This window comes from Echeneis naucrates, chromosome 21, assembly GCF_900963305.1.
Source record: "Echeneis naucrates chromosome 21, fEcheNa1.1, whole genome shotgun sequence".
Lineage (NCBI taxonomy): Eukaryota > Metazoa > Chordata > Actinopteri > Carangiformes > Echeneidae > Echeneis > Echeneis naucrates.
This window is the reverse complement of record NC_042531.1, coordinates 5345575-5373535: the sequence shown is the minus strand read 5'-3', so window position 1 is coordinate 5373535 and position 27961 is coordinate 5345575. Positions and strand designations below refer to the sequence as shown.

The following is a 27961-nucleotide window of genomic DNA, read 5'->3' as shown; positions in this document are numbered from 1 at the left end:
AATTCAACTTTGGCTTTACAAATACACTCTGTATTAATTTAGTTGCGCCGGAAATGACTTTGCTCCTGTCATTGTTTTGAAAATATAAATAGAGGGTTTTTATCCGAACCTGGCATCCTAGTTTTGTAGTTCAAGTTTGATTTCTGGAAGCCCTATAAAATCTGTTGATGGGATACTTACATAAATATCAGAGATGTTTCTTAACCACAGAAAAATAAATAAATAAATAATATTTAACAATACAGATTTGGGAAGCACATAAGCCAGTGAGTCAATTATCACAAGGTGTTTATTTATATAAAAAAAATTAGACAAGTCACAAAGTAGTGACATCAATTTACTTAATGTACAATATATCATCTCCATTAACCAACATTTCATGACAGACAAATATTAATGAACAATATCTACATTCAGGACATGATCCCTTCCCAAGAAATACGTTTGCGCTATACAGTGATCTGATTATTTACACAGAGACATTTTTAAACTACAGCATAAATCAAATCCCACAGCATTAGTCCATGAAACCATCAGAGGACTGAAACGACAGAAGCTCATACACAGTCAAGTCCAGGCAGCTGGTGGCAAAACAGATTCCTAATGAGAAAATGGCAGACAGGAAAAGATAAAAAAAAAAGAAAAGAAAAGAAAAGACATGAAGGAAATTAAAAGTAATCTAAACTTATAGTTTTTGATTCTTACAAATAAATAAACGTGTAAAGAAAGAGGAGATGACAGAGGTGATCAGACCATCGAAACATTCGTTCAAGCTATATTAGCTGTATGCATTCCTCTCTCGCCCTCTTTATGTACAGTAACAGTGGAAATGTAAACTCTTGGGTGAATTAGTGCAGTTGAACACAAAGATAATTGTGATCCACTTTTTGATCGCATTTTCAATGCAAACTGAAATAGATGCATTAACTGAGATCAGTCCTGCTGGCCCACTCATACATCTATTACATTATAAACACACGGATCCTGCATAAAAAAAAAAAAAAATAAACAGACAAGTGCATGACTAGAGGAAGAACACTTTACTATAGTATGAAGTCACTGTATGCAACATATTCATCTATGCTGTATCGTCACTGTGCAATGGCACCACAGTCAAATCTTTAACATGTGGAAGTGCCTTAATAAACGGCGAATGTGCGTGATAAACATAATGAAAAAAATACAGCTCTCTGTGGGAATCTGACAAAATACTTTTGAGTACTGATGTTGGCATCACAGCACAGACAGCCACATGATGCTAGCAGTTTGGTGATGGACAAAGTGCTGAGTTCAGGATTTGATGTCGGAGAAGCTTGTGTAGGTCTCGCTGCAGCTGGATGATGTGCTGATGTTTCCAGAGCCGCTGCCTTCTGTAAGAGACATGATGCGTCGATGTATGTATTGTATAAATATTGTATTACAATATTATTTGAATGCCTCGCACGCTTTATGCCTTTGTTGGAATACCTGAGCTGGTGAGAGACTGGCAAGATTTGGACTTCCCAATGAGCGCGATAAGATTAGCAGCAGCGATCCAGCCCTCTTTAGAACTGCTCAGGTTGCGTACGAACCTGCATGACCACACAAACACAAAAGAGGTATCGTAGTGGTGGTGCTGTCGTTGGTTACATTTGGGATAAACGGCAGTAACAGCTGCATGCTCACCACTGCCCATCATCTCCCTCTCTGACCAGCTGCACCACGTCTCCATTCTTCACTGAGAGCTCTTTAGCGTTGCCCTTCTCGTAGTCGGCAATTACTGTGTACTTTCCAGCACACTGTTCATAGTCAAGACAAGGACCACACAAAGACACACACCAACATCAGAACGTCAAGAGCTTTGCCAGATCAAGAATAACTAGTTGGTGAGCTCAGTTAATTTTTTTTTTTTGCAGCTAAATAGTCAGTTTATTCTTCATTCTTCCTTTAGGTTTGAAAACACATTACATCACAGACCACTACTTCAAGGTAACGATGGTCTGTGTTTACTGGATGGAAAACAGGAAACAACCATTTGTTGTATATCCGTGTCTTGTTTACAACTTGTTTCTCTGCCCCCAAGTGGCCAGAAAAAAAGCTGCTGTAAATAAATGGGGTCAAAAAGCATGGAAGCCAATTTTCCAAAACATACTTCATGAGCTGAAGACAACTTCAGCACACAGCTGCTGATTATTCCACATGTATTGGTTTCAACAGACTTTTAGCATCACAGGGTGTCATGTTGTCGAATGAAGCCTTTTAAATAAATCTCGTATCCAATTGATATTCCCACAAAGAAATTTCACTGACTTTATTCATTCCCTGGAGATTTGCTTTAACCTTTATTAACAAATGGGAGGTGAGTCACCTATAATATGATTGTGCGATTAGCCTTTGTGTCTCCGTAGAATGATTTGTACACATTTGTCACACAGGGTGAATTACCAGTTTCTTGCCGTTGTCATCCTCTGGATCAGAATTCAGAGGATCCTCAGCGCTGGAATAGCCGTCATGCTCCTCTGAGGCATCCAGTGACAGCGAAGCCTTGTTCCATCCTGAGGAGAATCAGGAAATACGAGTGTTTAGTTTACAGCAAAATGCAACTGAACTCGGTGTCAGACGTGCGAGTGACCTACTGTGAAAGTTCTACAGGAGTGAGGGAGTGAAAGGACCATGAAAAGCTTTTCTGAACAAAAGGAGGTGGAGCATCTAATCCCAGGAATCCCAGCATGACACAACCAGTCCCACAGCTATTACCAACTCTGTTATAGACTCTACGGAAGGGGAGATGGACATGCAGCTCTACATTTTAACATCTGAACAAGTGAACCAAAGAAATCAAGTGGCAGTGCAACCATGTCGCCGTGTCAGTGTGCAATCCTCTAATTTTTCTTTGCCCACAATCCTGTAAGGCTTAGTAAGAGTCAGAGAGCACCGATCTACAGAATTTTAAAGCAGTGAAACGCCGGGCCCAACACACAATCAGCGTGAGTCAGCTCGTGCCAGTGTACCTCTCCACTTTGTCTGTAAAAGATTAGAGGTGCTGAACCACCTGGCCCTGCTCAGGTGGAGGGGTGGCGGGCCTGGATCTGAGGGACAGGAGGCAACGGAAACACAGCCAGTCACTCACCCTGCAGCAGCTGCAGCCAGACCAACCTGGCTGCACTCAGCACTCATCAATCAGATGACCCAACAGAGACGGTGCAGGTTGCTGCCGAATAGACTGACTAACCTTTGAAGCCGAAGGGTGTAGGGTCGCTCTGGCGCTTCGTCTTATGGTCAGGGCTCGTGGGGGATCCTACCATGGAGCAGCAAAAAAGGAAAGGCGAGGATGAAATCAGGACTATGACATGTGACTCGTATCAGGGGAGAAAAAGAAAAAAAACTTTAAGCCTTGACTAGAATGACAGACAATAAAACATGACAGGGGTTGAGGAGGAACGAAGGTAAAGTTAATGCAGAATGCAGCTCAATGTTGCAGTGAATTTTGAATTGTACTGGATTGAAGAAGGCTGGCGTCTAGAGCTGTGTGACACCTGGGGAGGGGAGGACTGTGATGGGTAATGGCAAACCTTTATCGTCAGTAGTTGAAGGGTCTGTGGAGGGAAGCATGCAGTATTTGACCTACTGACCAAGCATCCTGGAAATATATGACATCTTGTTGCAGATTTGTCCTTCATGAAAAATCCGGGGAATAATTAAATTACTAAATTACTTTACTTGCCTAAGAGTGGTATCCAACATGCCATCTAACCTGGGAAGAAAGCCTTTCCATCATGGCTCTATAAAATTCTTTGACTATAAATGTAGAGTGAAATTTTTGAAATAATTTTTAAATGCAAATGCAGAAAAAAATGGGGTGATGAGTTGGATACAAAATCAACAATGGCCTGCAGTTACCTTTCTGAGCTTTGAGGTTACTGAAGCCTTGTAATGTAAAGCGCTTTTTAGCCACAGCAGCTCTGTCTGAGGTAGGGCTTGTCACAGCCTCGTCTGACCCAGAGGAAAAACAAGAATACAGGGTGGACACGAAGAAGGAAGGAAGGAAAGAAAATCAATAAAGAGGGAAGAGGTTGTGTTTTAGAGCAGAGGACAGAAGTCAAGCCACAGGTTTGTCATCAGAAGAGGGGAAGCAAAGAGGTGCAAAGCAGCACCTTTATAACACATGCAGAATAAATGATACAGGCAACTTTTTAGAAAGAAAATCATAAATGAAGCGCCGAGATCCTAACAGGATCTCTCTTGACCTTTTCCTGCTGGCTTTGGTGAAGAGGCGTTGTTGACATCAGGGCTGCAGGACTCTGCTTTCTTCTCCTCTCCCTTTTTAAAGCTCTTCTGACCAGTCTTAAATGGACTGAGGGTAAATAAAAGAGGAACATCAGCTTGAAAGGTTTGTGGAAGGACTGGCACAAAGATGGATTATTCAGGGTCCAAAAAAAAAACAAACAAACTAAAAACTCACCTTAGGCTTGCTGGTGCATTGGGTGTAGGAGGGTACTGGAAAATCTGGTCTGATGCCCTCTGCTGGCTGGCTTCTGACACACAAGCAAGGGAAGAAGTGACCAAAACAACCATTAGAGTTAAATTTATAACGTTCTATTTTCTGGTTTCATTGTAAATATTACTGCGACCATGACTGAAATTGAGCATTGACATAAAAAAATGCAGTGTAATAAGAAATGAATCTTCTTTCTGTACCTCGACAAGCTTCTAGCTGGGTTGTCAAAACCTTCCTGATCTCATTCACCCACGTGGTTTTTACTTCAGTTGTTGGTGCCTGTAATAGGACAGTTCAATACTCTCAGTGCACGACATTATTACACCCTTACCTGGAAACAGACAGCCCCAATGTCCAAATACAGGACATTTTACTGAAAAGCTGAGGCCTTCTGTAGTTTTATTATTGTTAACAAATCCCTAAAAGCCTCATTGATTTCTTACACAGTGAGGCTTTTAGCAGACCGTAGTTCGACAAAGGTTGTTGTGAATTTTTTGGGGAATGCGTGGAACCAGACACAGATGAGTGACTGGATTTTTCTACAACTAACAGAATAATCTATTATTTATTATGTATTTTGTTTTTGTTTTTTTTACCTGAACAATATAAACCTCTTCTCTCGAGTTGCACCAGATTTCAAACTTCTTGTTGTCTCCCTTTGCATTCTCAGTAATCCCCACAGCGCTCATCTATAAAAAAAAACAAACAAACAAACAAACAAAAACAACATGAGCACATTTTTCAAAAGTACATGGCACAAGTGCAGCAGCATTCACTGCATTGTAAGTGGAGAGGCGCTTACATTCAGAGACTGCTTGAAGCTGTAGGAGGGAGCTTTCTCGTAGCCTTCCCCGTTCTCCTCCCGCCGCTTACAGAAAAGCAGAGCTTTCTCATGGAGGAAGAGGTGTCTCTGCATGGGCTTGAAACGGGCAAGGTCCTTCACCTTGGCATGACCCTTCTTGTGCTCCGTCCACACGTTGAATGACCCTTGCATCAGCAGCTTTCCGAGCTCACTCAGATTACCCTGAAAAGGAGGAAGATGCTATTAAATTTAACTGATGTAGGCCATTGTTTTTAATATTTATTATATAATGCATCTGTATTATGTCTATTTTGTGTTTTGTATCATATGCCACAATAACAACACAGCAATAATCAGAAGACTTTTTTCCCCCAAGTAACTAATATAAAGAGTTTGATCTATGATTAATGGGGCTGAACCCTGTTTAATATCTAACCTCATATCCTGTAATGGCGATGAGGTGCATGGAGTCATTGACGGCCTTGAGGATGCCCAAGATAGATGTCAGCGCCTCCTGCAGGTCAGCAGCACCCTCACACCCCTTACTGTACTTCAGCATTTCCTGTGGTTAGAAATCATTAACAATAAGTGCATAGCAATGACAAACAATTCGGTTCTGACTGAAAACATAATGATTTGCTGCCAACAGACAGTATCACACCTTCAGTAGCAGCTGATATTTGGTTATCCTCTGAACAGGCTTCAACAGATAGGAATCTAAACCCAGTTTATGTTCAAGCTTCTTCTGACACTCCTGAGGCAATAAAACAGAAAAGGAACTGTTAAATAACAGCCAAAAAAAAAAAAAGCCCAAAAGCATCCCATTTAACAGTGTCGTCACCTGAAAGAAGGCGCAGTCTGAACACTGCCTCCACAGGCTTTCAGAGCGAGGCTTGTTGTGACAGTACTTTTCATAAATCTGCAGGTCTGTCATCTGAGGAAGGAAGTTTGTGCGTAAGAAACCTTCTCCCCAGAACGGACATTTCCATTTCTGAGCTGAAACTCACCCTTTCCAGAAAACATCTTCCGACTAACTGTGGGCAGTCTGTGTACTGCTCCAGCTCTCTCAGAAACGTCCTGTGAACAAGAAGGAATGACGCGGAGTAAGACAAAAGATGAAGACAGAGATTGGTCGATGTCGACTCCCAGTGCAAGAATCCTCACTGACAGGCAGATGGCACTCAATCACCTTTTGTGGAAGTGGTAAATTTCAGGCATGTTGCCGAACAGAATCTCTTTTTTGTTCTGCAGAGGAGCCGGGATGAGGTGAGACATTGCTGGATTGTCCATTTCAGAGGCATAGCCCTGTGACACACATAAAAAAAAAACCATGAAATTGGAGGGACAGGCAAAGGACAGTAGATGAACCCTGCTGTGAGCTGAATATTCACCTGCATCACACAGAGCAACTCCTCTACATAGGCTCTCTCAGTTTCCAGCAGCTCATTCATCACATGCCTGAAGGTAGAAGGTGGGCAGAAAGGCGAAAAAGAGGGCTCAAATAAACGATTTGGGTGGACTCAGAAAAGATAGATGCACAGTGCTGACAGATCATGAGATAACTTTTCACAAAGCCCATCTGCTGTGTAATTTGATTACAGATGAAAGACACTGAGCCGCTCACCTCCTGAGGACTGCCAGGTTCTCCTCCTCCTCTGACTGTGAGGCATGTCTGCCGTTACTGTCTCCATTCTGCAGTTGGCCATTTCCCCGGGGAAACAAAAACACAACAGCGTAGGATCACCACGATAAGAAACAGACAACACAAATTTAGGACAACAAGTGTGCAGACACTCACTTTCTGATTGGGGCTGCCAGTGTCCGTCTCAGAGCAGTTTTTCTCCTGCTGAGCTCTGTGTGCTGAGAATAAAGAAGTATCGACATATAGACATATTATAGTACAAAGAATAAGTGTATCAGTGGAGAATGCATGTTGGTCTGTGTGGAAACTGACCAGGGGAGCTGAGAGGGGACTTGATGAAGGCCTCGGGTCTGGGGGCTACCGGCTGCACCGGCCTGGTTTGTTTAGCAGCTAGCTTCTTCAGGCTGACCCTCCTCTTGTCAAACATCTCCTGCATTAAAACCTGCTTCTGGAAGATCTTCTCAATTTGGTCCTGACACACAGGAAGCCATCAGAAGAGTATCAGCACTCTGCATCAATACCTCGATGCCTGCTCTGTTCAGCACCTCAGTTAAATTAATATTCATATCCAAACAATTACAGTGGTCATATCGATTTGCACTAACGGCATTGAACCTCGCACCTTCAGCTGCTGGTTGAGCACTGCCTCATATTCTGTCCAGATGGTGCTGAGGTCTGTCAGCTGGTTCTGCCCTGCGTTGTCCAGATAACGCTCCAGCTCCTGCAGGGCCAACTCAGCCCCCTCATGTGACTGACACTTGTCTACTGGCTGAGATGCCAACAGATATATGCCATCATCGACCCATTTGGAAGCCTGAATAGGACAGAAGAGGGGGTCAGATACAAGACATAAAACAAACAAACAAACAAACAAACAAGTGTCTGACTGTGCCGTCACCTCACCTTTTCCAAACATTGATGCAGCTCCATGGCTTTGAGGAGATGGTCCTTCTTGGCCCTCAGGCTGCTGCTCACGTTCTCACTGATTGCTCTGAGCTCGCTGCATTTGGGCTGAATGGAGTCTTCAGCATAGTGCGAGTTCTGGATAAGTTCATCACCGTCGCGGGACAAGGCCAAAGCTCTATCCAGTGTCTCCTGTTGAAGAAGGGGGGAGTGAGCCTAACTACTTCTGTTTGGAGGGCTGCCTCTGCAGTTCTCACAAAATGAATCTCAATAAATCAGCAATGCTTTGGACGCAGCGGGTGAATCATGTAGAACTGTTGTATCACAAGCTAAATTTGTAATAATATTCCAAGATACCGGACTTCATGAATCCATGCCTTGGTTAGACAAAGCTTTGATTGTGAGGTGTCAGGTATTACTTACACAGACTCTCTCCTCATAGGTATCGAGCTCACTGACGATATGTTCAACGTGGGCTGGGCTGATCCCAACCTCAGAGAAGGTTGCAAGTTTCTCAGACACCTGATCCAGCAGAGCCCTCACCTGTGGCAGAAAGCACCACAGTTTTCAGGGTTAAAACGGGGATTGTGCTGTCTGAGGTCTGGTACGGAGGATTTCACCTGAGCTAACGGGCTTTAGCTCACCTCTCGGTAATTGTGCTCAAAGTGACGCAGTTGGAGACACTGCTCCAGTTTGGTGTGATGCCTCACCCAAAACTCATCAAAAGCTCTTTCGGTCTCATCCAGCTGAGACAGCAGTCTGACAGAGGAGCAGAGAGAGAGCAATGGGGACAGTAAGAAACAGAGATGGAGACTGACTATAAAAAAGGGGAGTTAGTTGTTTTGTTTGTTTTTTTTCCCCTGCTAAGGAATGAATAGAGCTGAAAATGCAGTGCAGATGCTGACTGAGGCATTTGGATATTTCTTCTGTGTTTCTGTGTGTGCATGCTTTGTAGACCAAAGCATCTAAGTCACTTTAAGTCTTTTCAACTGACTGCAGTGTGTTTCTAATTTATCTTAATCAGTTTGTCTTCATCTTAACACATTTTAAAGCTGTTCTATGTAAAATAAAGTCACACAAAGAAGCTGCCACTATAATTATTAATTACAATGCTTAGTTACAGAACAAAAAAGAAAAATCTCCACATTTCTACTTGAGTTATTGACAAAATACATCACTATTCTGCGGTAATGATGGTAAAAACATACTTTATGCTGTATAATGAGTGACAGTGTCAGTACATTGCTTACATAAACAGTAAAACAAATATATTTTAAATGCATTTTCAATTAGGTTCATGTTTGATGGTTGAAGCCCGAGTTTTTTGTTTTTAATGATGCAATTAAATATGAAACTTTGGAACAATTGACTTCCTGGTTCCTGTTTCAATAATGATCATCTTGATTTATTTCTACTTGTACAGAATCAGACTGCTCCGTCTGGTTCCCAGCAGCTCTATCAGCTCTTATAGCTCTAACCTTTGCACTGTAGCTAGGTTTTCCAGTTCATCCTGGTTCATGGTGTAGTCAGGGTCTTGCACCACAGGCTCATTGATGCTCTCCAACAGCCTGCTGCCCTGACCCAGAGCAACCAGCAGATCCTCCTACAGAAACACGGAGACAGATGGAACCACATGCAAAAACAAATGACCAATATATTGTATATACAGATACATAGAGGAGAAAGCGTGTGTGTGTGTGTTTATATAGATGGCATTACCTTCATTTTGCTTTTCTTGGTGCTGTGTGTGCTGAGCAGAAAGGTTGTGGCCTGGATTTCATTTGGGAGTTCAGTTTCAGCCAGTTCAGTCCCAAATGACTGCAGGGTCTGTGCTGTTTTCTTTACCATCAATGCAAAGCCTTCAATAGCCTGATGTGCAAAAAACAACTTCCTTCACATGTGCTCAGCGCGAGCTTCTATTCTGTCTGTCTCATAATCAAATAATTGAATTGGCATGTGCTGTGCAGTGAACATACAGTGCGGTGAGAGATCCACTTTTCATGGCAGTACTCCTGTGTCCCCCCGAGTTCCTGGGTCAGCTGTGTGCGGTCGATGTAGGAGTGCAGCTCCGTTATAGAGCTCAGCATGATCACCTGAGAAAGAAATACACTCTTACTTAGTAAGACAGAATGCCCAGATTGTAACAATGTGTGATATTATCCATAATGTGTCCGCAAGTGAATGAGTGGCTTCACTCACCGGCACCTTCATTTTGAACTCATCCTTGTTGAGCTTGAAGAGGATGTCGGACACAGTTCTCTGTAGGAAAGTGGTAGGCCTCAGAACCAGGACCAGCTGAAGGTTCCCTGGGAAGGAGCCCTGAAAGTAGAGATACATGGAGACTGTCACAGATGGGATCCTTCACCATGACTCATTTATATATGACATTTCAACCAGACATTTGTCCTGCTCTTTTTTTGCTGACAGGCAGGACTTCCTCCATATCTTCCACTCCTTTGTCTCTCCCTCTGTCTCCCAAATGAAAACGCTCACTCAAACATATTCGAGCATGTACGTAGTGCGTGTTGAGTACAAGCTGGTGGAAAAGGTGTGGGGGATGTGGAGGATCCTGTGGCAGGGACATTAATCTTCAGGTCCTCACAATGCTTTTGCATGAATAACGAGGTAGCAAGAAACAGCACCAGCTCATATGTGTTGTTCATTTGTCCAGATGGCTTTGTTAAGATTTAAATTAGCATAGTTTTGATATATTTGTTAATGCAGAATGATGCTCAGTGTAATGATGCCCTGAGAGGCAAAGTTGTGATTTGTGAATTATTATTTTGGCCAATTTGATTATATAATAGTCAATAGTCGTCTCTAAGAAAGAATTCTCAGTTCAAAGCAAAGAATCACCAAGCTGAAACTGCTTTACTAGATACTTTTTCAAACATGTAAATAAATCTGTATCATGCCATACATCAGCCATACACTCATCTCAGCCAGCAGAAGTAATAAAATGTCAATTAAAATGTCAGGATTGACACCCACTGACAGACCAGATACGGCTGTTACAGCAGTTGGATGATGGCTGAAGATGGACCTGAATCTCCCAATCCACACAATGCAGCACAGCTTTAATTAGCTAATTACCTAAATGGATACGTTTGCCTGATTGGCTGTTACAACATTGACCCAGGTGATTTTGAAATGCTGACTTCAGCAGCAATAAAAATGGAGATACTGTGAATAAAAACACTTTTAAAGGCATTAATAAATCAATTCGCTGTTTGTCCTTGCAGAGGGACAGTAACTGAAAATGGTCATTCACCATCTGGAGAGATGAAAGCCACATCTGTAGAACACACAGCTGTTTTTATGTTATAGTTATGATTATAAACAATATCGACAAAGAAAGAGCCACTAAATAGAAATCGATGGGCTTTTTTGACGCTAGCATATCTGCTAGCATATGTAAAACTGAAATCAGCAGACCAAAGCACAACTTGAGTAACAATACAAAAGCGGCTGATAGGTGCAAGTCTTAATTCTTCTTTAAAGATAAAACTAATTTTTTTTGTCCACCAATCGGTCTTTTGTAGAACAAATTTGTCCGGGGTTAGTGGCAGGAAAGTGCCAATTTTTTTCCTTCTCTGGTCTTACCCTTCAAATTTATAAAACAACCACTCAACCATGCTGCTTAGATCACTGGAAGTCATGGTCTATTTGGTCTCTGTCACTGGTAGACACACACATACACCAAGAGGAGGCTACGCTTTAGGGACCGACTGCAGACTAAGATCAGCCTGGAAAGTCACATCGTGTCTGTCATCAGATCAAACCGCACCCCTAAGCGCTCATGTACACAGACACACAAAAAGACAAAGAACCATTCAAAAGCAGAAACACACTCAGTCAGATGCAGACATCCACAAAAACAAACCAAATAACCTTCCCAAATAAAAAGCTTTGAATATGATGTATCTATTAAGAAATAGCAGCAGCTTTTAAAGTCCAGTTTTGATCATGATGTATTTAGTTGTGTGATTTAATCACCCAAAACAGGACATTATTCCAGGGATGAATGATTGCCTCCTATTACCAGCCAGTCAGTCTGTAAAATTCCCCCTAGTGGGATTAATAAAGCTTGATTTAATTTGAAACGAGCCAGTGGGTCTCCCATGTCCTTGGAGACTACGGGTGGTGAAATTCATCCCTCAATCTCTCCCCCTGTTGAATTTTTATTTTGCTGACAAATCTGCAAATCTTCTCCAACCAACAGCATGTGTTCAACTGATTCAGCATTTTTTTTTTTCCACAACATTTCCTAAAAAATGTAAATGTTTGTTGCACATCAACAACAACAAAAAAAATCTCACTAAACAGGGAATATAAAGTGGGCACTGCAGTGAGCTGCTGTGAAAAATTTGAGCTGATTCAACTATCCATTGTTCCACCCCCCCCCACAAAATATCTTAACATGATGGGGGTGCTGAACATACACGTATGCACATAATATATATAGATTTTCTGGCTCACTGTCCAGAAAACAAGAAGAAACAAAAATTTAACTGCTTACTTCTGATGCTGCACATCCAGCTACAGAAATAATGCTCCATGGGTAGAAGATAAATGATGTGCTAAAGCAAGACAGCATGTAGCAAAAGCACAAAAAAAATATATAAAATAAAATTTGTAGACTAGTTGCAAACGTTGCCTGAGATGCAATAAGCATGTTATTAAATCAAATCAGAGCTTTAGCTGTCCAATGATTAAACTGACTGAACAAAAATATTTAGGATAAGTGAAGAAGAGATAATTAAAATTTGGGGAGAATGAGTGAACAAAAGAATTCATCATCTCCTTCTGTCTTTTCTTGGCATGTGACTGTTTATTTTGCCCCGTAGCTATGGAAACACATGGCATTGTGTGATTGCGATGGGACAGAGTTCAAGGATGGTGTTGGCTCATATCAGACCCCCGGGGTGGCGGTGATGATGTTAGTGGTGGAGCTGTGAAAGCAAACTGATGATGATCTAACACCTCCCCATGGATGAGCGGGTTAGTCAGGTCGAGCTCTGCTCCTCTGATCTCAAAAGCTGTTAGAAACGCTCATTTGTCTCCCACACAGATACACAGACAGAAAGAAAGTGCAACGGTCACGTCACAACACAAACACAAACACAAACTTACTGCAATACGAAGCAGGGTCCCCTTAACAGCTGCCCATTTGTCTTGCCGGCGATCAATAACCAGGATGAAACCCACGCCTGTCGACGACAAGCTGGAACACACAGAAAGGCAACGTGTTCAATTCAAATTACACACTTGTCTGTGTTACCTTCATAGATAGTTCAGGGGTCAGTGCCACCGTGACAAGATCATGTCATATAGACTAAAAGCAGAAAAGCAGAGTGACTTAAAAAAAACAACAAAAAAAACAAACAAACAAACAAAACAACAAAAAAATCCCATAAAGTAACAAGGAATGCTTAAACACATTAAAACACGCGGTGAAGAGGCCAGGTGCTTGTTTGCAGCTTGCCGTTTTGTTATGCTGCTCTTTATCTTCTTAGACAGCTGGTGCAGTCTATGAAAGGAGAGAATCTGAAGCACCTCCAGATTTCTTGGCTATCAGCCTCCAGCCCCCGTTCTCTCCGTGTACACCCCCCTTACCCTCCCCCCTGCCGTCTCTCTGGTCCCAATAGAGATGGGGGATATACACCGACAATAAATGACAATCGCACGTGTAGCTCACCAGCAGAAGCCCCTGTGCTTACCTGAAAACATGATGCACCTAAAGAATAGGTGACACATACTAGGACCGTCGGTACCTTTCCCGCAGAAATATCCCAGTAATCTTCAAGTATTTGTTTTGATATGTCATTCTGCACCGGCAGACTGTGCCAACTCGGCGGCAGCAGATAAACAAAAAAGGACCACTTCACCTGAGCAAAAAGGCATAATGGAAAAAAAACAAAAACAAAAACAACAACAACCCAAAAACAAAACAGGAGACGAGTAGATCCCAGGGTGTGTTGTGTTGTTTGAATGGGAGTAAGACCAATTGTCCCAGACTATGACAGCATCCAGCCTCTGCATCTCCTGTGCGGCATCTGTAAGCGGTCCAATGAGACACCGGGAGCTGCTGGGATACAAGCCAATCACAAGATGGCTGCAAAGTGATGAGCAGCTCCTGCAGCTAACCAGAGGGTCTTCATAGATGTGAGTCTGGACGCTAAGAGGACGCCACACGAGGCTTCCAGTTATAAGGAAATACAGAGTCTTGAGAACGATACTCTCTGGCGCTTTAACATTCGTAGCGGCTCTTCCCATCCTGTTTTCCCTGCACTTCGCCCCCGCCCCCTTTTTATCTTTCTCTATTCTCCATCATCCCCACTGCTCCACTCTGCGTACAATCACCTACACAGACTCTCACAGCCACTTGGGCTTTCAAAGCACAATCTGCTTTACATCTCAGCCGCAGAGGAGGATGAGGAGGAGGACGGGGGGGGCAAGTGCCTTTTCTGCCTTGGAGACTTTCACGGCTGCAGGAATGAGAGGGTGGCTTATGGTGAACGTACAGCAGCACAGATAGAGAACATCAGAGTCTTCTCTGCAGCTGCTACTAAAGCACAGAGACTCCAACTGTGTGTCATCTACTTCTTCCGTCATACGCCCCACAATTCATGAACACATGATGTTCATCATCAGTTCTGTTCCCATTTCAGCAGTGGGTGGAAACTATCTCCTGAGCCAAACCTGATCAAATCCACATTTACTCTCGTGTTTTGAAAATATTGAGTAAAGAACTTAACAAATAAACAGCCATTTGTATTTCAATTTCAGTTCTGACACTACATCAAAACGCAATTCAACTAATTCCTCTTTTTTTTTTTGTAAACAAACGTGATTTTGAATATGGAAAGACATGAATGGGCACCTTATGTAAAATTATCATTTTGTGATGCAAACAGATGGTGTCTTACAGACAAACTGCCTGGATGAAACTATTAGTATGAATACCTTATATATAAATATAAATATAATTTATAAATATAAATGCTGTGGCTGCACATGTGTGAGATGAGATTGTTTTTATGATAATTGCTCAGGTCAACATGTGTAGAAGGAGAACAAGCTGTGAGTTGAGCTGTGAGAAAGCTCTGCCTGGTGGCAATGCAGTGATGAAGGAAATTTGCTGCATGAACGCATATGCAGATAGCAACAGAGCAACTGATATCCTCCCCTCATTCTGAAGCACTGAGCAGAGCAGAGACTGTTTGAACACAAGAGCACTGGTATATTAAATTTAAAACATATTAAATAACCATGAGCAAGGAAGGCATCACAATTCTGGCCCAACAGCTTAGTGTTAAGTAAAACCAGTCAGCCATGTGCAGTCCATGTGTGAATGCAAATACGGAAAGAAAAAAAAATGATTTAGGCAGATAAGATTATATGATCTGATCAAGCTATTTAGTAATTCTTTTCAAATGGAATAATTAGGATCCAGAAAAAAAATTACCAATCAAATTAATAAATTGTACTCAATATTTAACATAACAAAGCAGCCAGCTTCAGGTTTAATACAGACAAGATAATTTAAAACCAGTAGCATGTGTTGCAAGGTCATCATACACAGATGTGCCCTGAAGGGGGGGTCAGTCCCTCAGGTAGCTGCAGCCGTCTGTTCCTGAACACACAACAGCTTTTGTGGATGACCCTCCTTCAGATGACCAGAAACCTCCACAGACCACGAAGGGGAAGAATTTAGGCAAATGAAAAAAAAAATAAAAAAAGTTGGAAATTGTAATTGTCTGTCAGCTGCTCTCCAGCTTGGCTCAAAAATATTCTCGTTACTCCGAAGTAATAAAGCAACTGCAACAAAAGTGAAATCTGGATTGAAATACTTGAAACTTGTACTGCCCTCATACATCTGTGTGAGCAAATCGTCTCACACACACACACACACACACACACACACACACACAATGTCAGGGCACTCTGCTCAGCTGTCTGTATGTATTATTCAGTTCCAGAAAGTCTGAATAGCTGCAGTTTCTATTTTTGCACACTATTACAAGCATGCAGAAGGAACAGTAGGACAGACAGGATGGGCTAAATTCAGAAACTGAAAATTGTGAGGAAAATATAAAGCAGAAAATAAACACAACACAGAAAAGGGACGGGAGACTGTCTTCTCAGGAGATATTTAGAAGAAACGATGATCTTTTATCCCCCCCCCTCCTCCTGTTTCAATCTAAAGGCTGATAAAGAAAGTGGATTAGGACTGGGCCATCTTATTAATACAGAGATCACAACCTTTCACAGATCACTGTTCCATGAACTGGCTGTTTCACCCACTGAGTGAAAATCTCTGCTTTCAACAGCCTTATAAAGTGAAGTTGCGTTTTAATACCCACTGCCGCCTGCTGGCAGACTTCACACACCACGATATTGTCAACTCAATTTTTTAATATCAGTGAGTCCTTTGCTTCTTCCCTCAATCAACCATTTTTAATTCAGTCTTTGGACTAGGGGAAAAAAATGTAGGAAAAGGCAAATTGCCACCAGAAAAGTACGGTGGATTGTGTCTGACCACACTCTAACTTTGGACTGCAGCATTTTGTGGGTGTCAGCAGCAACATTGTGTGACTGCATGTGTGAGAGTCAGTCCAGTGAAGGACTCTACCTGGGTACACTGGTCAGGTAGGCCAGCACGTTGTGAAACTCTCTGTCGTTGATGTCTCCAAATGTAGGGAATTCTGGGAACACAATGATTGGACTGCCATTGTCTCCTCTACCACCTTGTGGGGAAAAAAAAAAAAAAGATCAATATTCAAACTGTGTAAAGACATTAATGTGAGAATTCTTAATAATCACACTAAAGGTATAAGACAGTGGGTGAGAAAGACAAAATCATTTAAACATATTCCAGCTGTGCAGCGGTTTTCAGACAACTCAGCTTTGTCAATCTGACAAGAAAAATGTCTGGAAATTTTTTCAGAAAACATGCAAGAGTGGTAAGAAAAGTAAAAGGCGTGAGCGTAACATGAGACTATGGCCACAGGGGGGCACTGATGTTAAAGCTGTGTGACTGCTGAGTGGAAGGGAAAATAAAAAAAGTCAAGGTAAATATTTTTACAAAGTGTATTTGCCTTCAGATCTGAGTAATACTGTCACCCCACGATGCTTATGTGGAGAACATGATCTATATTACATCTGTATAACTACAAAAGAAAAGCATTTATTGACCTTGTGTCTGAAAAAAAAAGAGGACTAGAGCTGTGTGTTAACAGTTCAGCATTAACTGTTAAATATAAACTGATTTGAAGTGATACTATCATTATCTGACCACATCTTAGTGCAAATTTCACCTTACAGCCCTGATTTCCTATGTTAAACTAAAGAACGATCAAAGACAATATGTTGTGACTGAGAACAAAAGAATTAACAACAAACACTTGAAATGTTCTGTGCCCTCAGGACGGTGTAGGCATGGTGTGATCAGATTTGATTAGTCACCGGGAAACATAAGCAAAATGATACTTAATCCTGATTGGTGCAGAGAAATATGTGCACACACATAAAAACCAATGACGAGCAGTGACAACGCACTCTTCTGTGGAGAAATGGCCAAAACTGTTCGACAGCTGGTGCAAGGTTGTCCTGTGGGACTCCATTACCTCCATAAGAGGCCAACTAAGCAAATGTTTTGAGGGCTTATCTCACCTCTACACAAACACACACACACACAAAATAAAAAATAAAAAAAATAAAAATCACGCTCCTTGTGTGGAACAGCTGCTCTGTCAGCGCATGTGACTGGAATATCAATCTGTCTGCCTTTTCTTCTCTCATTGCTATAGCAACAGCAAGTGCATGGTCATGGTTTTAACGTCTGCTTAGATCTTTGTCTGCAAAATGGTTCCCGACTCTGCTGCAGCCACAAGGTCACCTCTGACACACACAGACACACACAGACACTCAGAGGAGAGCACAGTAGGTGTGGATATAAATATAAGTGTCACAAATGTGTGTCCATCACTCTCTGCAACAGAAGGCTCTAATATCAGGAGAGGAAACTTGTTGGGACGAAAACCTGATGTTTTCATGAACGGGACATTCAGAGGCAATGAATAAAATACAGTATCAAAACAGGTCTGCCAGTAAAGAGGAAATGGAGGCTGGTCACATTTGAAAAGCAAATTATGAATCCAGAGACAAAACAGTTGATGTGGCATATGCAAATACCAGAAGGAAAAGTTAATATATAAACGATTCCTGAAACGGCAGAGAAGAGCAGGGTGATAATTTGTTTGGTTAACGAATAAAGAAATGGACAGACAGCAGATGAGTTCAGGCAACAATGGGAATGAAGAGGAAATGGAAACACACATGACACTGATACAGACAGAAAAACAGACTGAAGTGTCACCTGAAAGGAAGGCAAACTGCTTCTTGAGGTCAGGGGTGATGTCAGCAGCTCGGAGAGGGCTGCTATCCAGCTGCATGATTTCATCTGGAAAAACAGGAACAAATGCCAACATTAGTGACGCATCAGAGCAGAGGACGTTCAGCGTTCAGCGAGATGCTGGAGCTCATCTTCTCAGCTCTCTTAAACATGAAGTTTGCTTTGCGCAATACTTTGTGTTTCCAAACCAAAACAAAATCAAACTTGGCAGTAGCATTTTGGAAGTGATCACAGCCCCCCCACCCCCCAATGGACTCCCTGTGTATGGATTAAAATAATCAGATTTAACATTTATTCCCCCAGTGGGAGTTTCCAGTTATACCAAGACTCAAACTGGTAGTTGGACAGCAGATACCGACCGGCTTATGGGGGTGGGGTGCGGTGGGGGCATTAGTAGTCTAGCCAGTCATTAGAATAGAATTAGATGTACAATACTCTTTATTTGTCAACAAAGAACAAATGGAGAAAATATGTAGGTTACGCAGAGACATCTGCATCTGGCAGCTGCTGGTCCTAAACATAAACAGTCTCCAGTGGAGTATACAGTATACAGTTTATATATTGATTTGCTTTCAGGAAACTTTGGAATGGGAATTGGCCAGTTAAACTTGAAACTGAGAGCTACGCAGCAAAGAGAAAACAGATCAATAGAGGAAATTTTTATGGTATTGGGTTATAATACTACATCTTTGCTTTGTGTTACCCAACTGATTATTTTACATTTTACAAGGTGTGAAAATGTGTCTATTAAATTTATATCAGTGGGATCTCCTGAGTAGAAGTTGTTTATCCTATAATTAACACACATTTATTTCAGATCATCCACCACCCCCTCTGTACACAAACCTCACTAATGCTTCCTGTATCTTTGTTGTTTAGTTAATCTGCTTCATCTCTCTTTGAATTAAACTGTCTTCTCTGAATGTGGACGTCATACCAAGACACATAAGGGAAATCAAAATAAACAAGCCTAATCATCAAATAAGGATAAGAAAAGACTGCGATGTGGGCCACTTATATCCTTTTGATAAAGATATATTTGTTAAGATGCAGTTCAACGATACCAGTGAGGACCAAATCCACAGTAAGAATTCCTCAGTTACAGGCAATGTTAAAAGATGCTTGAATATTTTATGTCTACTTCCAGCCAGATGGGGTTTGGTCCGCTGCTGCGTCATGAAAGCTAAGAGACAACATCTCAAGTCCGACCCGATATAGGTCACAAGCACATGCATGGTAAAACAGGCAGCAGATATGAAAATCATGGGGAAAACGGCAGATAAAGCCATCTAGAGATAAGAAAAGCAAGACGGTCCCCTTGAGGGAGTTTCTCACGATCACTGGCATTACTGTGCAAACGTACATATATAAACAGACAAGTTCAAGTCAGAGCACAAGAGCAATATTGACTTTTCATCTTAAATTGACTTGTTTACTCTGATTTCCCGCGGCAGTCTCCACTGAGTCACCATGATACTACCTTTCTGGAAATGCTACTTCATTACAGTTAACATCTTTTTAAATTAAAGACGTAAAGACGTAGAGCATAAAAGTAAAAACACTTTTGTACTACAGCTAAAGAGCCCGAGGATACGACCAAAAAGCGGTATAGCATGAATAAAAACAATTTCATCCATCAAAGAATGTGTCAATAACACATCAAGAAAGCATAAAAGAAGTTCATGATTTACAAAATCCAATTTCAGCCAGAGGAAAGTTCTATGGTCCACCAACAGAAGCCCAGGTTTTAGTCACAAACACACAACGATATCAAAACCTAAACTGGCACAAGATAGATGAATGCACAATCTGCCTCAAGAGCTTTGCCTGAGCTGTACCTGTTTTATGACTCAAGACAAAGTGGTGAGGCCGAACCAGAGACACATCCAGAGTCTGGCTTCATACTCACTGGAACCAAGTCCGTCACAGAAAAAAAAAAAAAAAAAATCACATTATCTCTCCCAATCTATGTTGTTTCCTTCCACCCTGTTTGTCCAGATTACTGTCTCTGCCTCTTGAAAAGAGCATATCCCTTTCAGCTTGGGCCCTCCTCTGAGTGCAGCTTAAACAAACCAAAAAGACGTGCTGTTACTCTGTTTGGCAATGAGAGCTATCAGGTGACTTAGCCTTGAGGTATTACTACATTCGCATTCATTGTTTTCCCAACTCTCTTTCTCCCACACACAAACACACACATGGGGACAGGACTCATTCAAGTGCGTTTTCCTGGTTTGTTCCCATTTAAAGTGTTTTCCTCAGGCACCAGCTGGTCTGTGGCTCTGTCAAAACAACATCAATCAAAGATTTTTCCTAATCATGGAACTTGGTGTTTTGCTGAGCCAAGCTCATTGACAGCTGGAGAAAATCTTTTTTTTTTTTTTTATTGTGCACTCCTGTTGCTTCACCATCTTTTTGTTTTCTAGAAAGCAATATGAAAAATTGGAACTAAAAATGGCCAAACATACTCTAAAAAAACATGTCAGTGCCACAGCACAAAGATACTGTATTTGCACAGTAACAGTAACCATCCATCCATGTGCATCATGTGCTTATCCAAAGTCGGGTCGCGGGGGTAGCAACGTCAGCAGGGAGCCCCGGATTTTCCTTTCCTCGACCACATTGACCAGCTCTGACTGGGGGATCCCGAGGCGTTCCCAGTGGAGATATAATCTCTCCGCCTGGTCCTCGGTCTGCCCCGGGGCCTCCACCCAGCTGGACGGGCTTGGAACACCTCCTTGGCAGAAACACCTCACCTGGCTCCACTTTGGAAAAATCTCCTTGATGCTCTGATATCCAACGTTTGAGAAAAGTATGTCAAAGAAGTTTTTGTGGCCCATGCTGCAAGATGAACCACCCACACACCCAGCCAGCCAATATAGGCTTTTGAAAGTGGCGAATACGGTATTTTCTTCTACTAGAGTTGTTGCTGGTTTGCTGGCCACTTCCCAGATCACAGGGAGGTGGCCAATCTCAAGCTAAAACTTTGGTTTGACAATAGGTGTGTCAAAATGGTCTGCTGTTGTTCCTTGCATTAAGAAAATGACAGGAATAGCACTTATACTCATGCAGAGTATCCAGGAATACAAAGAGCTGCAAAGCTGGAAGTTACCGAGCTGCTCCTTAGACACACTCTTATAGCAGCCTGCTCCCTCCTTCAATACTTCCCTCTTTGATATAGCAAAGGTTGCACTTGCTCATCTATTATAAATTAAAAGCTTGCCTGTTGCTCGACAAACATTGATTGTGTACAATGTCATGGCCTGTGCCAGTTTTCATTGTTATCTGTCAGCTGCTGGAGGCAGCAGCTCTTTCCTCTAATGCAGAGATACTGTTTCCAATAACATCAGTATTTAACAGGTATTGATTAGACCTGACTGATTTCTACTTATGTTACTTGAGACACAGCATCCTTTTAGTCTTTTCTTTGAAAATACCTGAGGCAAGGGTGTGTGCACCAAAATGGCTGCGGCACAGAAGCCAATCAAGTGGGAATGAGACCAGTCGCCAAGCTGATCATGGTCATTCACTGCCTGAGGTGTCAGTATAGAAACTGCAACTGTCTATTTATCTGCAGAGCGCTCACAGGTGCTGAGATTTCTCCTTCAGGACTCGAGTGCACGCTGAAACCTCCATCAGTTTCTACTTTCTGACCCGGCCTCCATCAGTCAGCCACACCCTGGCCACAGAAACTCCCACACATATCAAATCAAAGTCCCCCACCCAGGCCAACAAGAGCTACAGAGGGTGTTCTGTTTCTGGAAAGTCCCCCCTGAAATATGCCGGATTTATGTTACTTCTTAGGGTCAGGCTTTCTCTCAAAAATAATATCCACACAATTTCCTATATATTTGTCTTTTTGCCCCCTGCCCACATTTCTTTCTTTTTTTTTTTTTGGAGGGACTTTTTCCAAACTTCCGCTCACTGTTCACACAGTATTATAAAATCCTTTAAAGAGCCTTTGGCTATATGAACAGGAAAGGATGAGCCCCAATGACATCCAACTGTATTTCCAACAAAAGGACACAGTGAAACCACTTGAGTGTCCTTTCCCATTTCTTTTTCATAAATCTGCTCTCATCAATGAGTATCGATGATGTCATGTTGAAAGTACATGTACAAAACCAAGTTTATTATTCACGTGTAGTTGACTCTGAGGTGGTCTGAACAAAACTTAGTGTTTGTATATTGACACAATCAGGCCACTTCACCTAAACAGCAAATTATAAGAGCTTAAAACTACTCTTGGTGTTTATTTGATTTGCATTTGCTTGTATTGTATTACATGTGGGATGAATAAAAGCCACCATTGTATTTTCTGTTTTAACCTGTGATAAAATATCATAATTACAGTGCTCTTTGCTGAGAAGGTAATTCTGCTAATGAGAAAACAAATATCCTGAAGATAAAATTAATGTCCTCATTCCCAACAAAATGCACACATAAACACACAGTCACATACACAACACCTGCTGGTTGAGGCACTAATGTTCTTTAAAAGGCTTATCGATGGGGATTAGAGTCCACTCACGCTCCCGTTTGTGGGTGACGTGTCAAACGTTAGTGGGTCACAGTCACACACCTGGACCGCCTGCCACGACTGATACAGATTAAACAGGACTGGAGCAGAAGGCTTAAATCCTGATTCACCAGACCAGAAAAGACATAAACACTCACAAAAACCTCAACTATAAAGCAAGCTGGTCGTTAGTTTAGTGCGTAAGTAATAACGGTTTCAACCAGAGCTACTCATTGCTCAGTGCTCCTTGGACTTCCTTTCCTTCATATGAAAAATTTAAAATTTACCTAAAAAAAAAAGAGGAATAAACAGAACATGAACAGGTCATAGCTGAGAGACAAAAGGGCAGAGAGCAGTGAAGCCTGGGAACAGAGAAGTGGGGGAGGTCAACAAGTGGCGATAAGGGACTCAAAATTGTGGCCATGGAGGAGGGGGAAGTAAAGATAAAGCAGAGCACTAAACACTGCCGAGCAGTAACAGGTGAGTCCGGACGATATCAATGAGGAAACCAAGAGGTCAAAGGGTTCATGATGGTTAAAACAGGGCCCATAAAGATGGGGATGGCTTGGACTGATCTAATAAACGTGTAGGATACACAGAAAAATTACTATCCCATAGAAACGAATGTAAACTACAACGACAACAAAAAACAGACCCCTGTTCCGTCTATATATAGCACTGTAATGCATTACTGTTGATCACTGTCACATTAACTTTTCCAGATCCCATCAATGTAACACAGATGGACAGAGCAGCCGATTCCTCTGCGACTTACTTCTGTTTCCCTTCAAAGAGATAAACACAGTTTCTGCTCCACTTGTAATGCTAAATGTATTTGAGATTTCATTCAGATGAGGAAACAATAAACAAATGCAGAGTATTTCCAATCTCAGCATTCAATCAGAGTAAAGGTAGCAGGCAGGTGAGTGAGACTAGAGGACAGGTGGAAGTTGTGGTTTGGAGAAAGCAGAACCAAACTGTGTCCAAAAAACAATTAAAGTGAGGCGACGCACCGGGAAGAGACATCGTCGTATATGGAGAAACAAGAAGAAAACAATTATGAGAAAACAGCTGATACCTACCACGCAGCCAGTGACAGCGCCGTGAAAATCTGTAGTATCTTTCCACCTCCTCCAGAGAAATCCGTACGTGACCCCCACCCTCCTCAGCTGGCCACAAACACACATCAAACGCTCCTTCACTCTCTTCCTCTGTGGCCTCCACAGTTTCATCACCAGTCCCTCCGTTTTTTACTTCTCTTGAATCTGCTTTCATGTCACCGTCCTCTTGGGTTTGACTGCCTCCATCTCCCCTTGTGTCTTTTTGCTCCTCAGTTCTGGATAGAGAAGCTGTGTGTCCTGTAATCACAAACCAATCCGACTCCTCAGTGTCGCTACAATCATCAGGACCTACGATTGCACACCCTGCTGGACTCGGTTCTGACTCTGCCTCCATGCAGAGTCCCGAGTCTAACTCAACCTGCACATCCTCTTCTATCAGGGAGCTGTAATCTGCCATCTCCTCTCCTCCCATCCTGAACGTCCAGGTCACTTCACGTTCACTGCTCTGCTGCCACACTTGCTCCATACAGTTTTGCAAACGTCAACACCGGAACAATTTCCTCCTCATTCTGACTCCGCCTTTCCAAATTCAGCCTCTCTTTCGGGCAACAGGTGCACAACAGCCTGCAGGTCTTCACTCAGTAACTGTGCAGACTTCCTTTTGCAACCTCAGGTTACCTTCCCTGTAGACAAAAGCCATAGTGTAGTTCTCAACCCCACCCACTCTCCTGGCCCAACTACCCCACCCTTCCCCTAAAGGACAATTAGCTGACCCCTCTTAGTTCAAGAGCAATGCCCATAACCTGCTGCTGAGTCTAAATGCTTGAAAAAAAATAAAAACATAAAAATCCAGACAAACTCACGACTGCTTTGAGTTATGTTTTACTACAATGTGTTGTGCGATAGCTGCCAGGTACCGTAGGTGCCACAGCTCCCAGTGCTCATTTACCTAGACCAACAAAGCCCAGGCCTCTCACCCACCTTATCTCAGGATACGTGGACCAAAAGTACAAAGCTGCCATTCTGATGAGCCCATTCAAACACTGCCTGCATCTCCATTTAACCACTCAGCCCATATCTATTCAAAGCCTCTATTCTTGTTTATGTGACTGAACAGACCTCATTCTTACAAACTTACTGAAAGACTTAATTCTAACGAGACCCCTCAAAGACTGACACTGTTTCTTAACAGAATGTGGCAATTTAGATTCCTCGTCAATGAGTTGTGCAAAAGATATAGTTCAGTTGAAAAGAGCTAATAGGCACCACTCTGTCTCGTGGTTCGGTCATTTTCTACTGAAAGAAGTCCAGTGGTGTGAAAAGGTTTGAACAAGAGATGCTAGTGTTGAGTCCGTGTGCATGGGAAGGAAAGTGTGTGTGTTTGCTCTGTGGCCAAAGTCATGCTTGAGGTTATCAGTGTCATAAAACGTGAGAGATAAAAACTTAAGCCATTAGGTTGGAGAACTGTACAACTTAAAGTGATAAAAAAGTCAAACAAAGGCGCTGACAGAACTGACAGATCACAACAGAATCTCAGATCAATGTCCACACTGATGCACAACGCAAAGAAACTGGTGTATCAAATGTGCTTTTTTTTCCTCCAGTTCAGACATCCATCAGCATAAAATAATAAAAAAAAATAAAAAAAAAGTAAATTCAAGATTTACTTTATTTGTGTTACCTTTTCTCCAAGTTTGGTGTGGCTAATGGTGCTGTGTTGTAGTTCTTGTCACTACCAACAGCAGAAACAATGATGCCTGAAAGGTTTCCCAGCTGCCAACACTGCCAAATGTGTTCTGTTCTAATCAGTAATTATATGTCCTAAGGCCAAGCCACTGATTGTGTGTATATACATATATAACCCGAAAAGACATCTGAAATCTGTCGGACAAACGATTCCTTCCATTTCTAGATTCTCAGTTCAAAAAGGAGAAACAGACAAACTTTCTGTTTCTCTTCCTCTTCAAAGATAGACGAGTCTCTGGGAGCCCCCTGGCTGATATTGGTTTTTTTTTAACTTTCCACCTACCAATTTTAAATGTTTTAAACTGATTGTGATGAAAACCACAATCTGAAACTTGTTGGTCTCACAATCAAATTGTTCTGTGGCCAGAATTAGAAATAGGAATAATAATAGGATTGCAATTCACAGTCTAAATCAGATGAATTTTTTTCATCCAAATTTGATACAGCTACACTTTGGAATAAGTTAAGTTGTATTTTTCCATTTGGCCTGAAGTAGAGCTCATTTTAAGAACCAGCATTGGGCAGAGTAAGACTGTTTTCTAACGTACAAATGCAAGCATGCACCTTAAAAGCAAGAACTCTCTGGAGTCCATACTTTCACAGTTTTTTGTTCGTTATCAGTGCTCATGGCCTCAGTCTGTAAAACCAAACAACGGAACAATCACCAACATGATTCCTCTCTTGTATGAACTCCCTTTAAGGCTGATGACTCTAACAGAGCTTAAGAGAAATGAGAGGAAAACTTTCCCCTGCCACCACACAGCAGCCGAGGACAAGGTGCCTGTATACCATCTCAGTCTCTGCAGGACTTCTTGTGTCTGTCAGGGCTGAAAGGGGTGCTAGCGCGCACACACACACACACACACACACACACACACACACACACACACACACACACACACACACACATATATATGCAGAGACACACCTACACTCATTCCTAATCTGCCAGAGACAGAAAAAGCTTTGACTGAGCAATGCCAAATTTCTGCCAAAATTACCTCTATCAGGTATGAAGATGCCAAAAAAAAAAAAAAATCCCCAATCCCAAATCAAATTTATAAAAAGAAGCTAAAAAAAGTCAATTAACACACAAGTACATACTGCAGATTTTGTCGGCAGGCAGTAACTTACACATGCACATACTGACACAAAGTCAGCTAGCTCTCAAAATAGAAAGATGCACAAGCATCCTACTCGTACATACACAGACCCAAATCCATACGTCTGACTCACGTGGCTTAAGCGGGACCATCTGCATCCCACTGTCCCACTGAGAAGCACTCCTCTTGGCTTTCCTCACCATGCTTTTTCTGTCAGAAACAGCAGGGCGAGTCCTTTTCAATGCAGTGGCAAAACCAAGGTCTCCGAGTGGCAATAATTTGGCTGGCAGGACATCAATTTGATAGCTCAGCAGCTTTAAATCAGCAGTTCCTGCTCCTTTGCACCAGCTCGTCTGCTGATAAGTTGCTGTGCGCAGCGATTTCTGCATTTAGTGAAGAATCTGTTACTGCTACGGAAAAATGTCAGTGCAGCAGCCAAGATCTGTATGTTGGAAACTGAAGTGACTGTTCAAGCTGCACAGTCACAAACTCCTGTGTGCGCGCACACAGACGCAAACTTTTGCACACACAAGACAGACAGAAACAGCTCAGTGGGGAGTAAGGGAAGCCCACAGGAAACAGTGTGTGGAGCTCTGGGCACAATGCCCTACACAACTCTGGCTCGAGCTTCTGTAAGACTTCCATTACAGAGACATACACATAAAGATGCAAGATCAGGCACGCAGACACACAAACTCAGATGCAACTTCCCAAAGCTGGAAAGTTGCAAAGTGTGCACACACTTCACACCATAATTGGTCTTACCCTCCCAGTCTCTCCAGGAGTTCTTGCGGCTGGCAGGGTTGAAAGGGAAAGGTGTGCCCAGCCCAGTGATGTCCAAATTCTGGATCAGATGACTGAGCCGGTTCATGATCCGGTGCGACGCCTCACCACCCTCCCGCAGAATCTCATGCAGAGACATGAAGGCCAGCTGCTTGTCTCACACACTCAAATAAACTCTGTCATCAGGAGAGACCCCTTCCTGCAGTCCCCCCACCACCTCTCCCCCCCCCCCCGACCAAGCAGGCATGGGAAGGATCCCTCCTTGTTGCGATGTGCCAGGGTCACTCAGGATCAAGCCGACACGCTCTCACATACATCCTGTGAGGAGTTTTCTGCACTGGTGACACGTAAGACAAGAGCAGGAGCTCTGCAGAGCCACATTGGAGGACAGAGGAAAAACAGACGAAAAGAGCTGAGTCACTGTCTCACAACCTCTGTAAACAAACACTGCTCACACTGAAGGTGACAAAAATCCGCACAGCTCTGCTCTGCACAATCTCACACACACTCT

The 27961-nt window shown here is 42.4% G+C and overlaps 1 protein-coding gene across 6 annotated transcripts; it reads right to left on the bottom strand.

Moving 5' to 3' along the window:
* Nucleotides 1-277: 277 nt before the first annotated feature.
* mcf2lb (mcf.2 cell line derived transforming sequence-like b) lies at nucleotides 278-27589 on the bottom strand. 6 transcript variants are annotated; one of them, XM_029529815.1, is made up of 33 exons: nucleotides 27433-27589; nucleotides 18206-18289; nucleotides 16460-16574; nucleotides 12958-13048; nucleotides 10024-10143; nucleotides 9801-9917; nucleotides 9544-9693; nucleotides 9303-9427; nucleotides 8469-8583; nucleotides 8248-8367; nucleotides 7825-8016; nucleotides 7544-7735; nucleotides 7234-7393; nucleotides 7078-7139; nucleotides 6904-6971; nucleotides 6671-6737; nucleotides 6469-6584; nucleotides 6287-6356; nucleotides 6121-6213; nucleotides 5941-6033; nucleotides 5716-5841; nucleotides 5280-5501; nucleotides 5074-5166; nucleotides 4678-4756; nucleotides 4442-4514; nucleotides 4227-4333; nucleotides 3864-3972; nucleotides 3212-3264; nucleotides 2991-3068; nucleotides 2425-2534; nucleotides 1666-1778; nucleotides 1468-1571; nucleotides 278-1370 (listed from the first exon to the last, which is right to left on the bottom strand). In XM_029529815.1, exons 1-33 carry the CDS (start codon nucleotides 27587-27589, stop codon nucleotides 1291-1293), a joined length of 3654 nt encoding a protein of 1217 aa, XP_029385675.1. In that variant the 3' UTR covers nucleotides 278-1290. The 6 variants fall into 6 exon arrangements, 5 of the variants coding, with proteins under 5 accessions (XP_029385675.1, XP_029385671.1, XP_029385672.1 ...); XM_029529811.1 differs by lacking the exons at nucleotides 3864-3972; nucleotides 27433-27589 and adding an exon at nucleotides 23840-24273 and having other exon boundaries at nucleotides 3212-3277; XM_029529812.1 differs by lacking the exons at nucleotides 3864-3972; nucleotides 27433-27589 and adding an exon at nucleotides 23840-24273 and having other exon boundaries at nucleotides 278-1367; nucleotides 3212-3277.
* Between the last annotated feature and the right edge of the window lie 372 nt (nucleotides 27590-27961).

Excerpts from the sequence above, each read along its gene's own strand:
- mcf2lb (XM_029529811.1), bottom strand. The coding sequence starts at position 24,212 with ATGGAGGCAGAGTCAGAACCGAGTCCAGCAGGGTGTGCAATCGTAGGT. Across the intron at positions 9,918-10,023 it reads AGTTCAAAATGAAGGTGCCG|GTGATCATGCTGAGCTCTAT; the intron begins GTGAGTGAAGCC and ends TTTCTTTCTCAG. Across the intron at positions 7,394-7,543 it reads TGCTCAACCAGCAGCTGAAG|GACCAAATTGAGAAGATCTT; the intron begins GTGCGAGGTTCA and ends CCTGTGTGTCAG.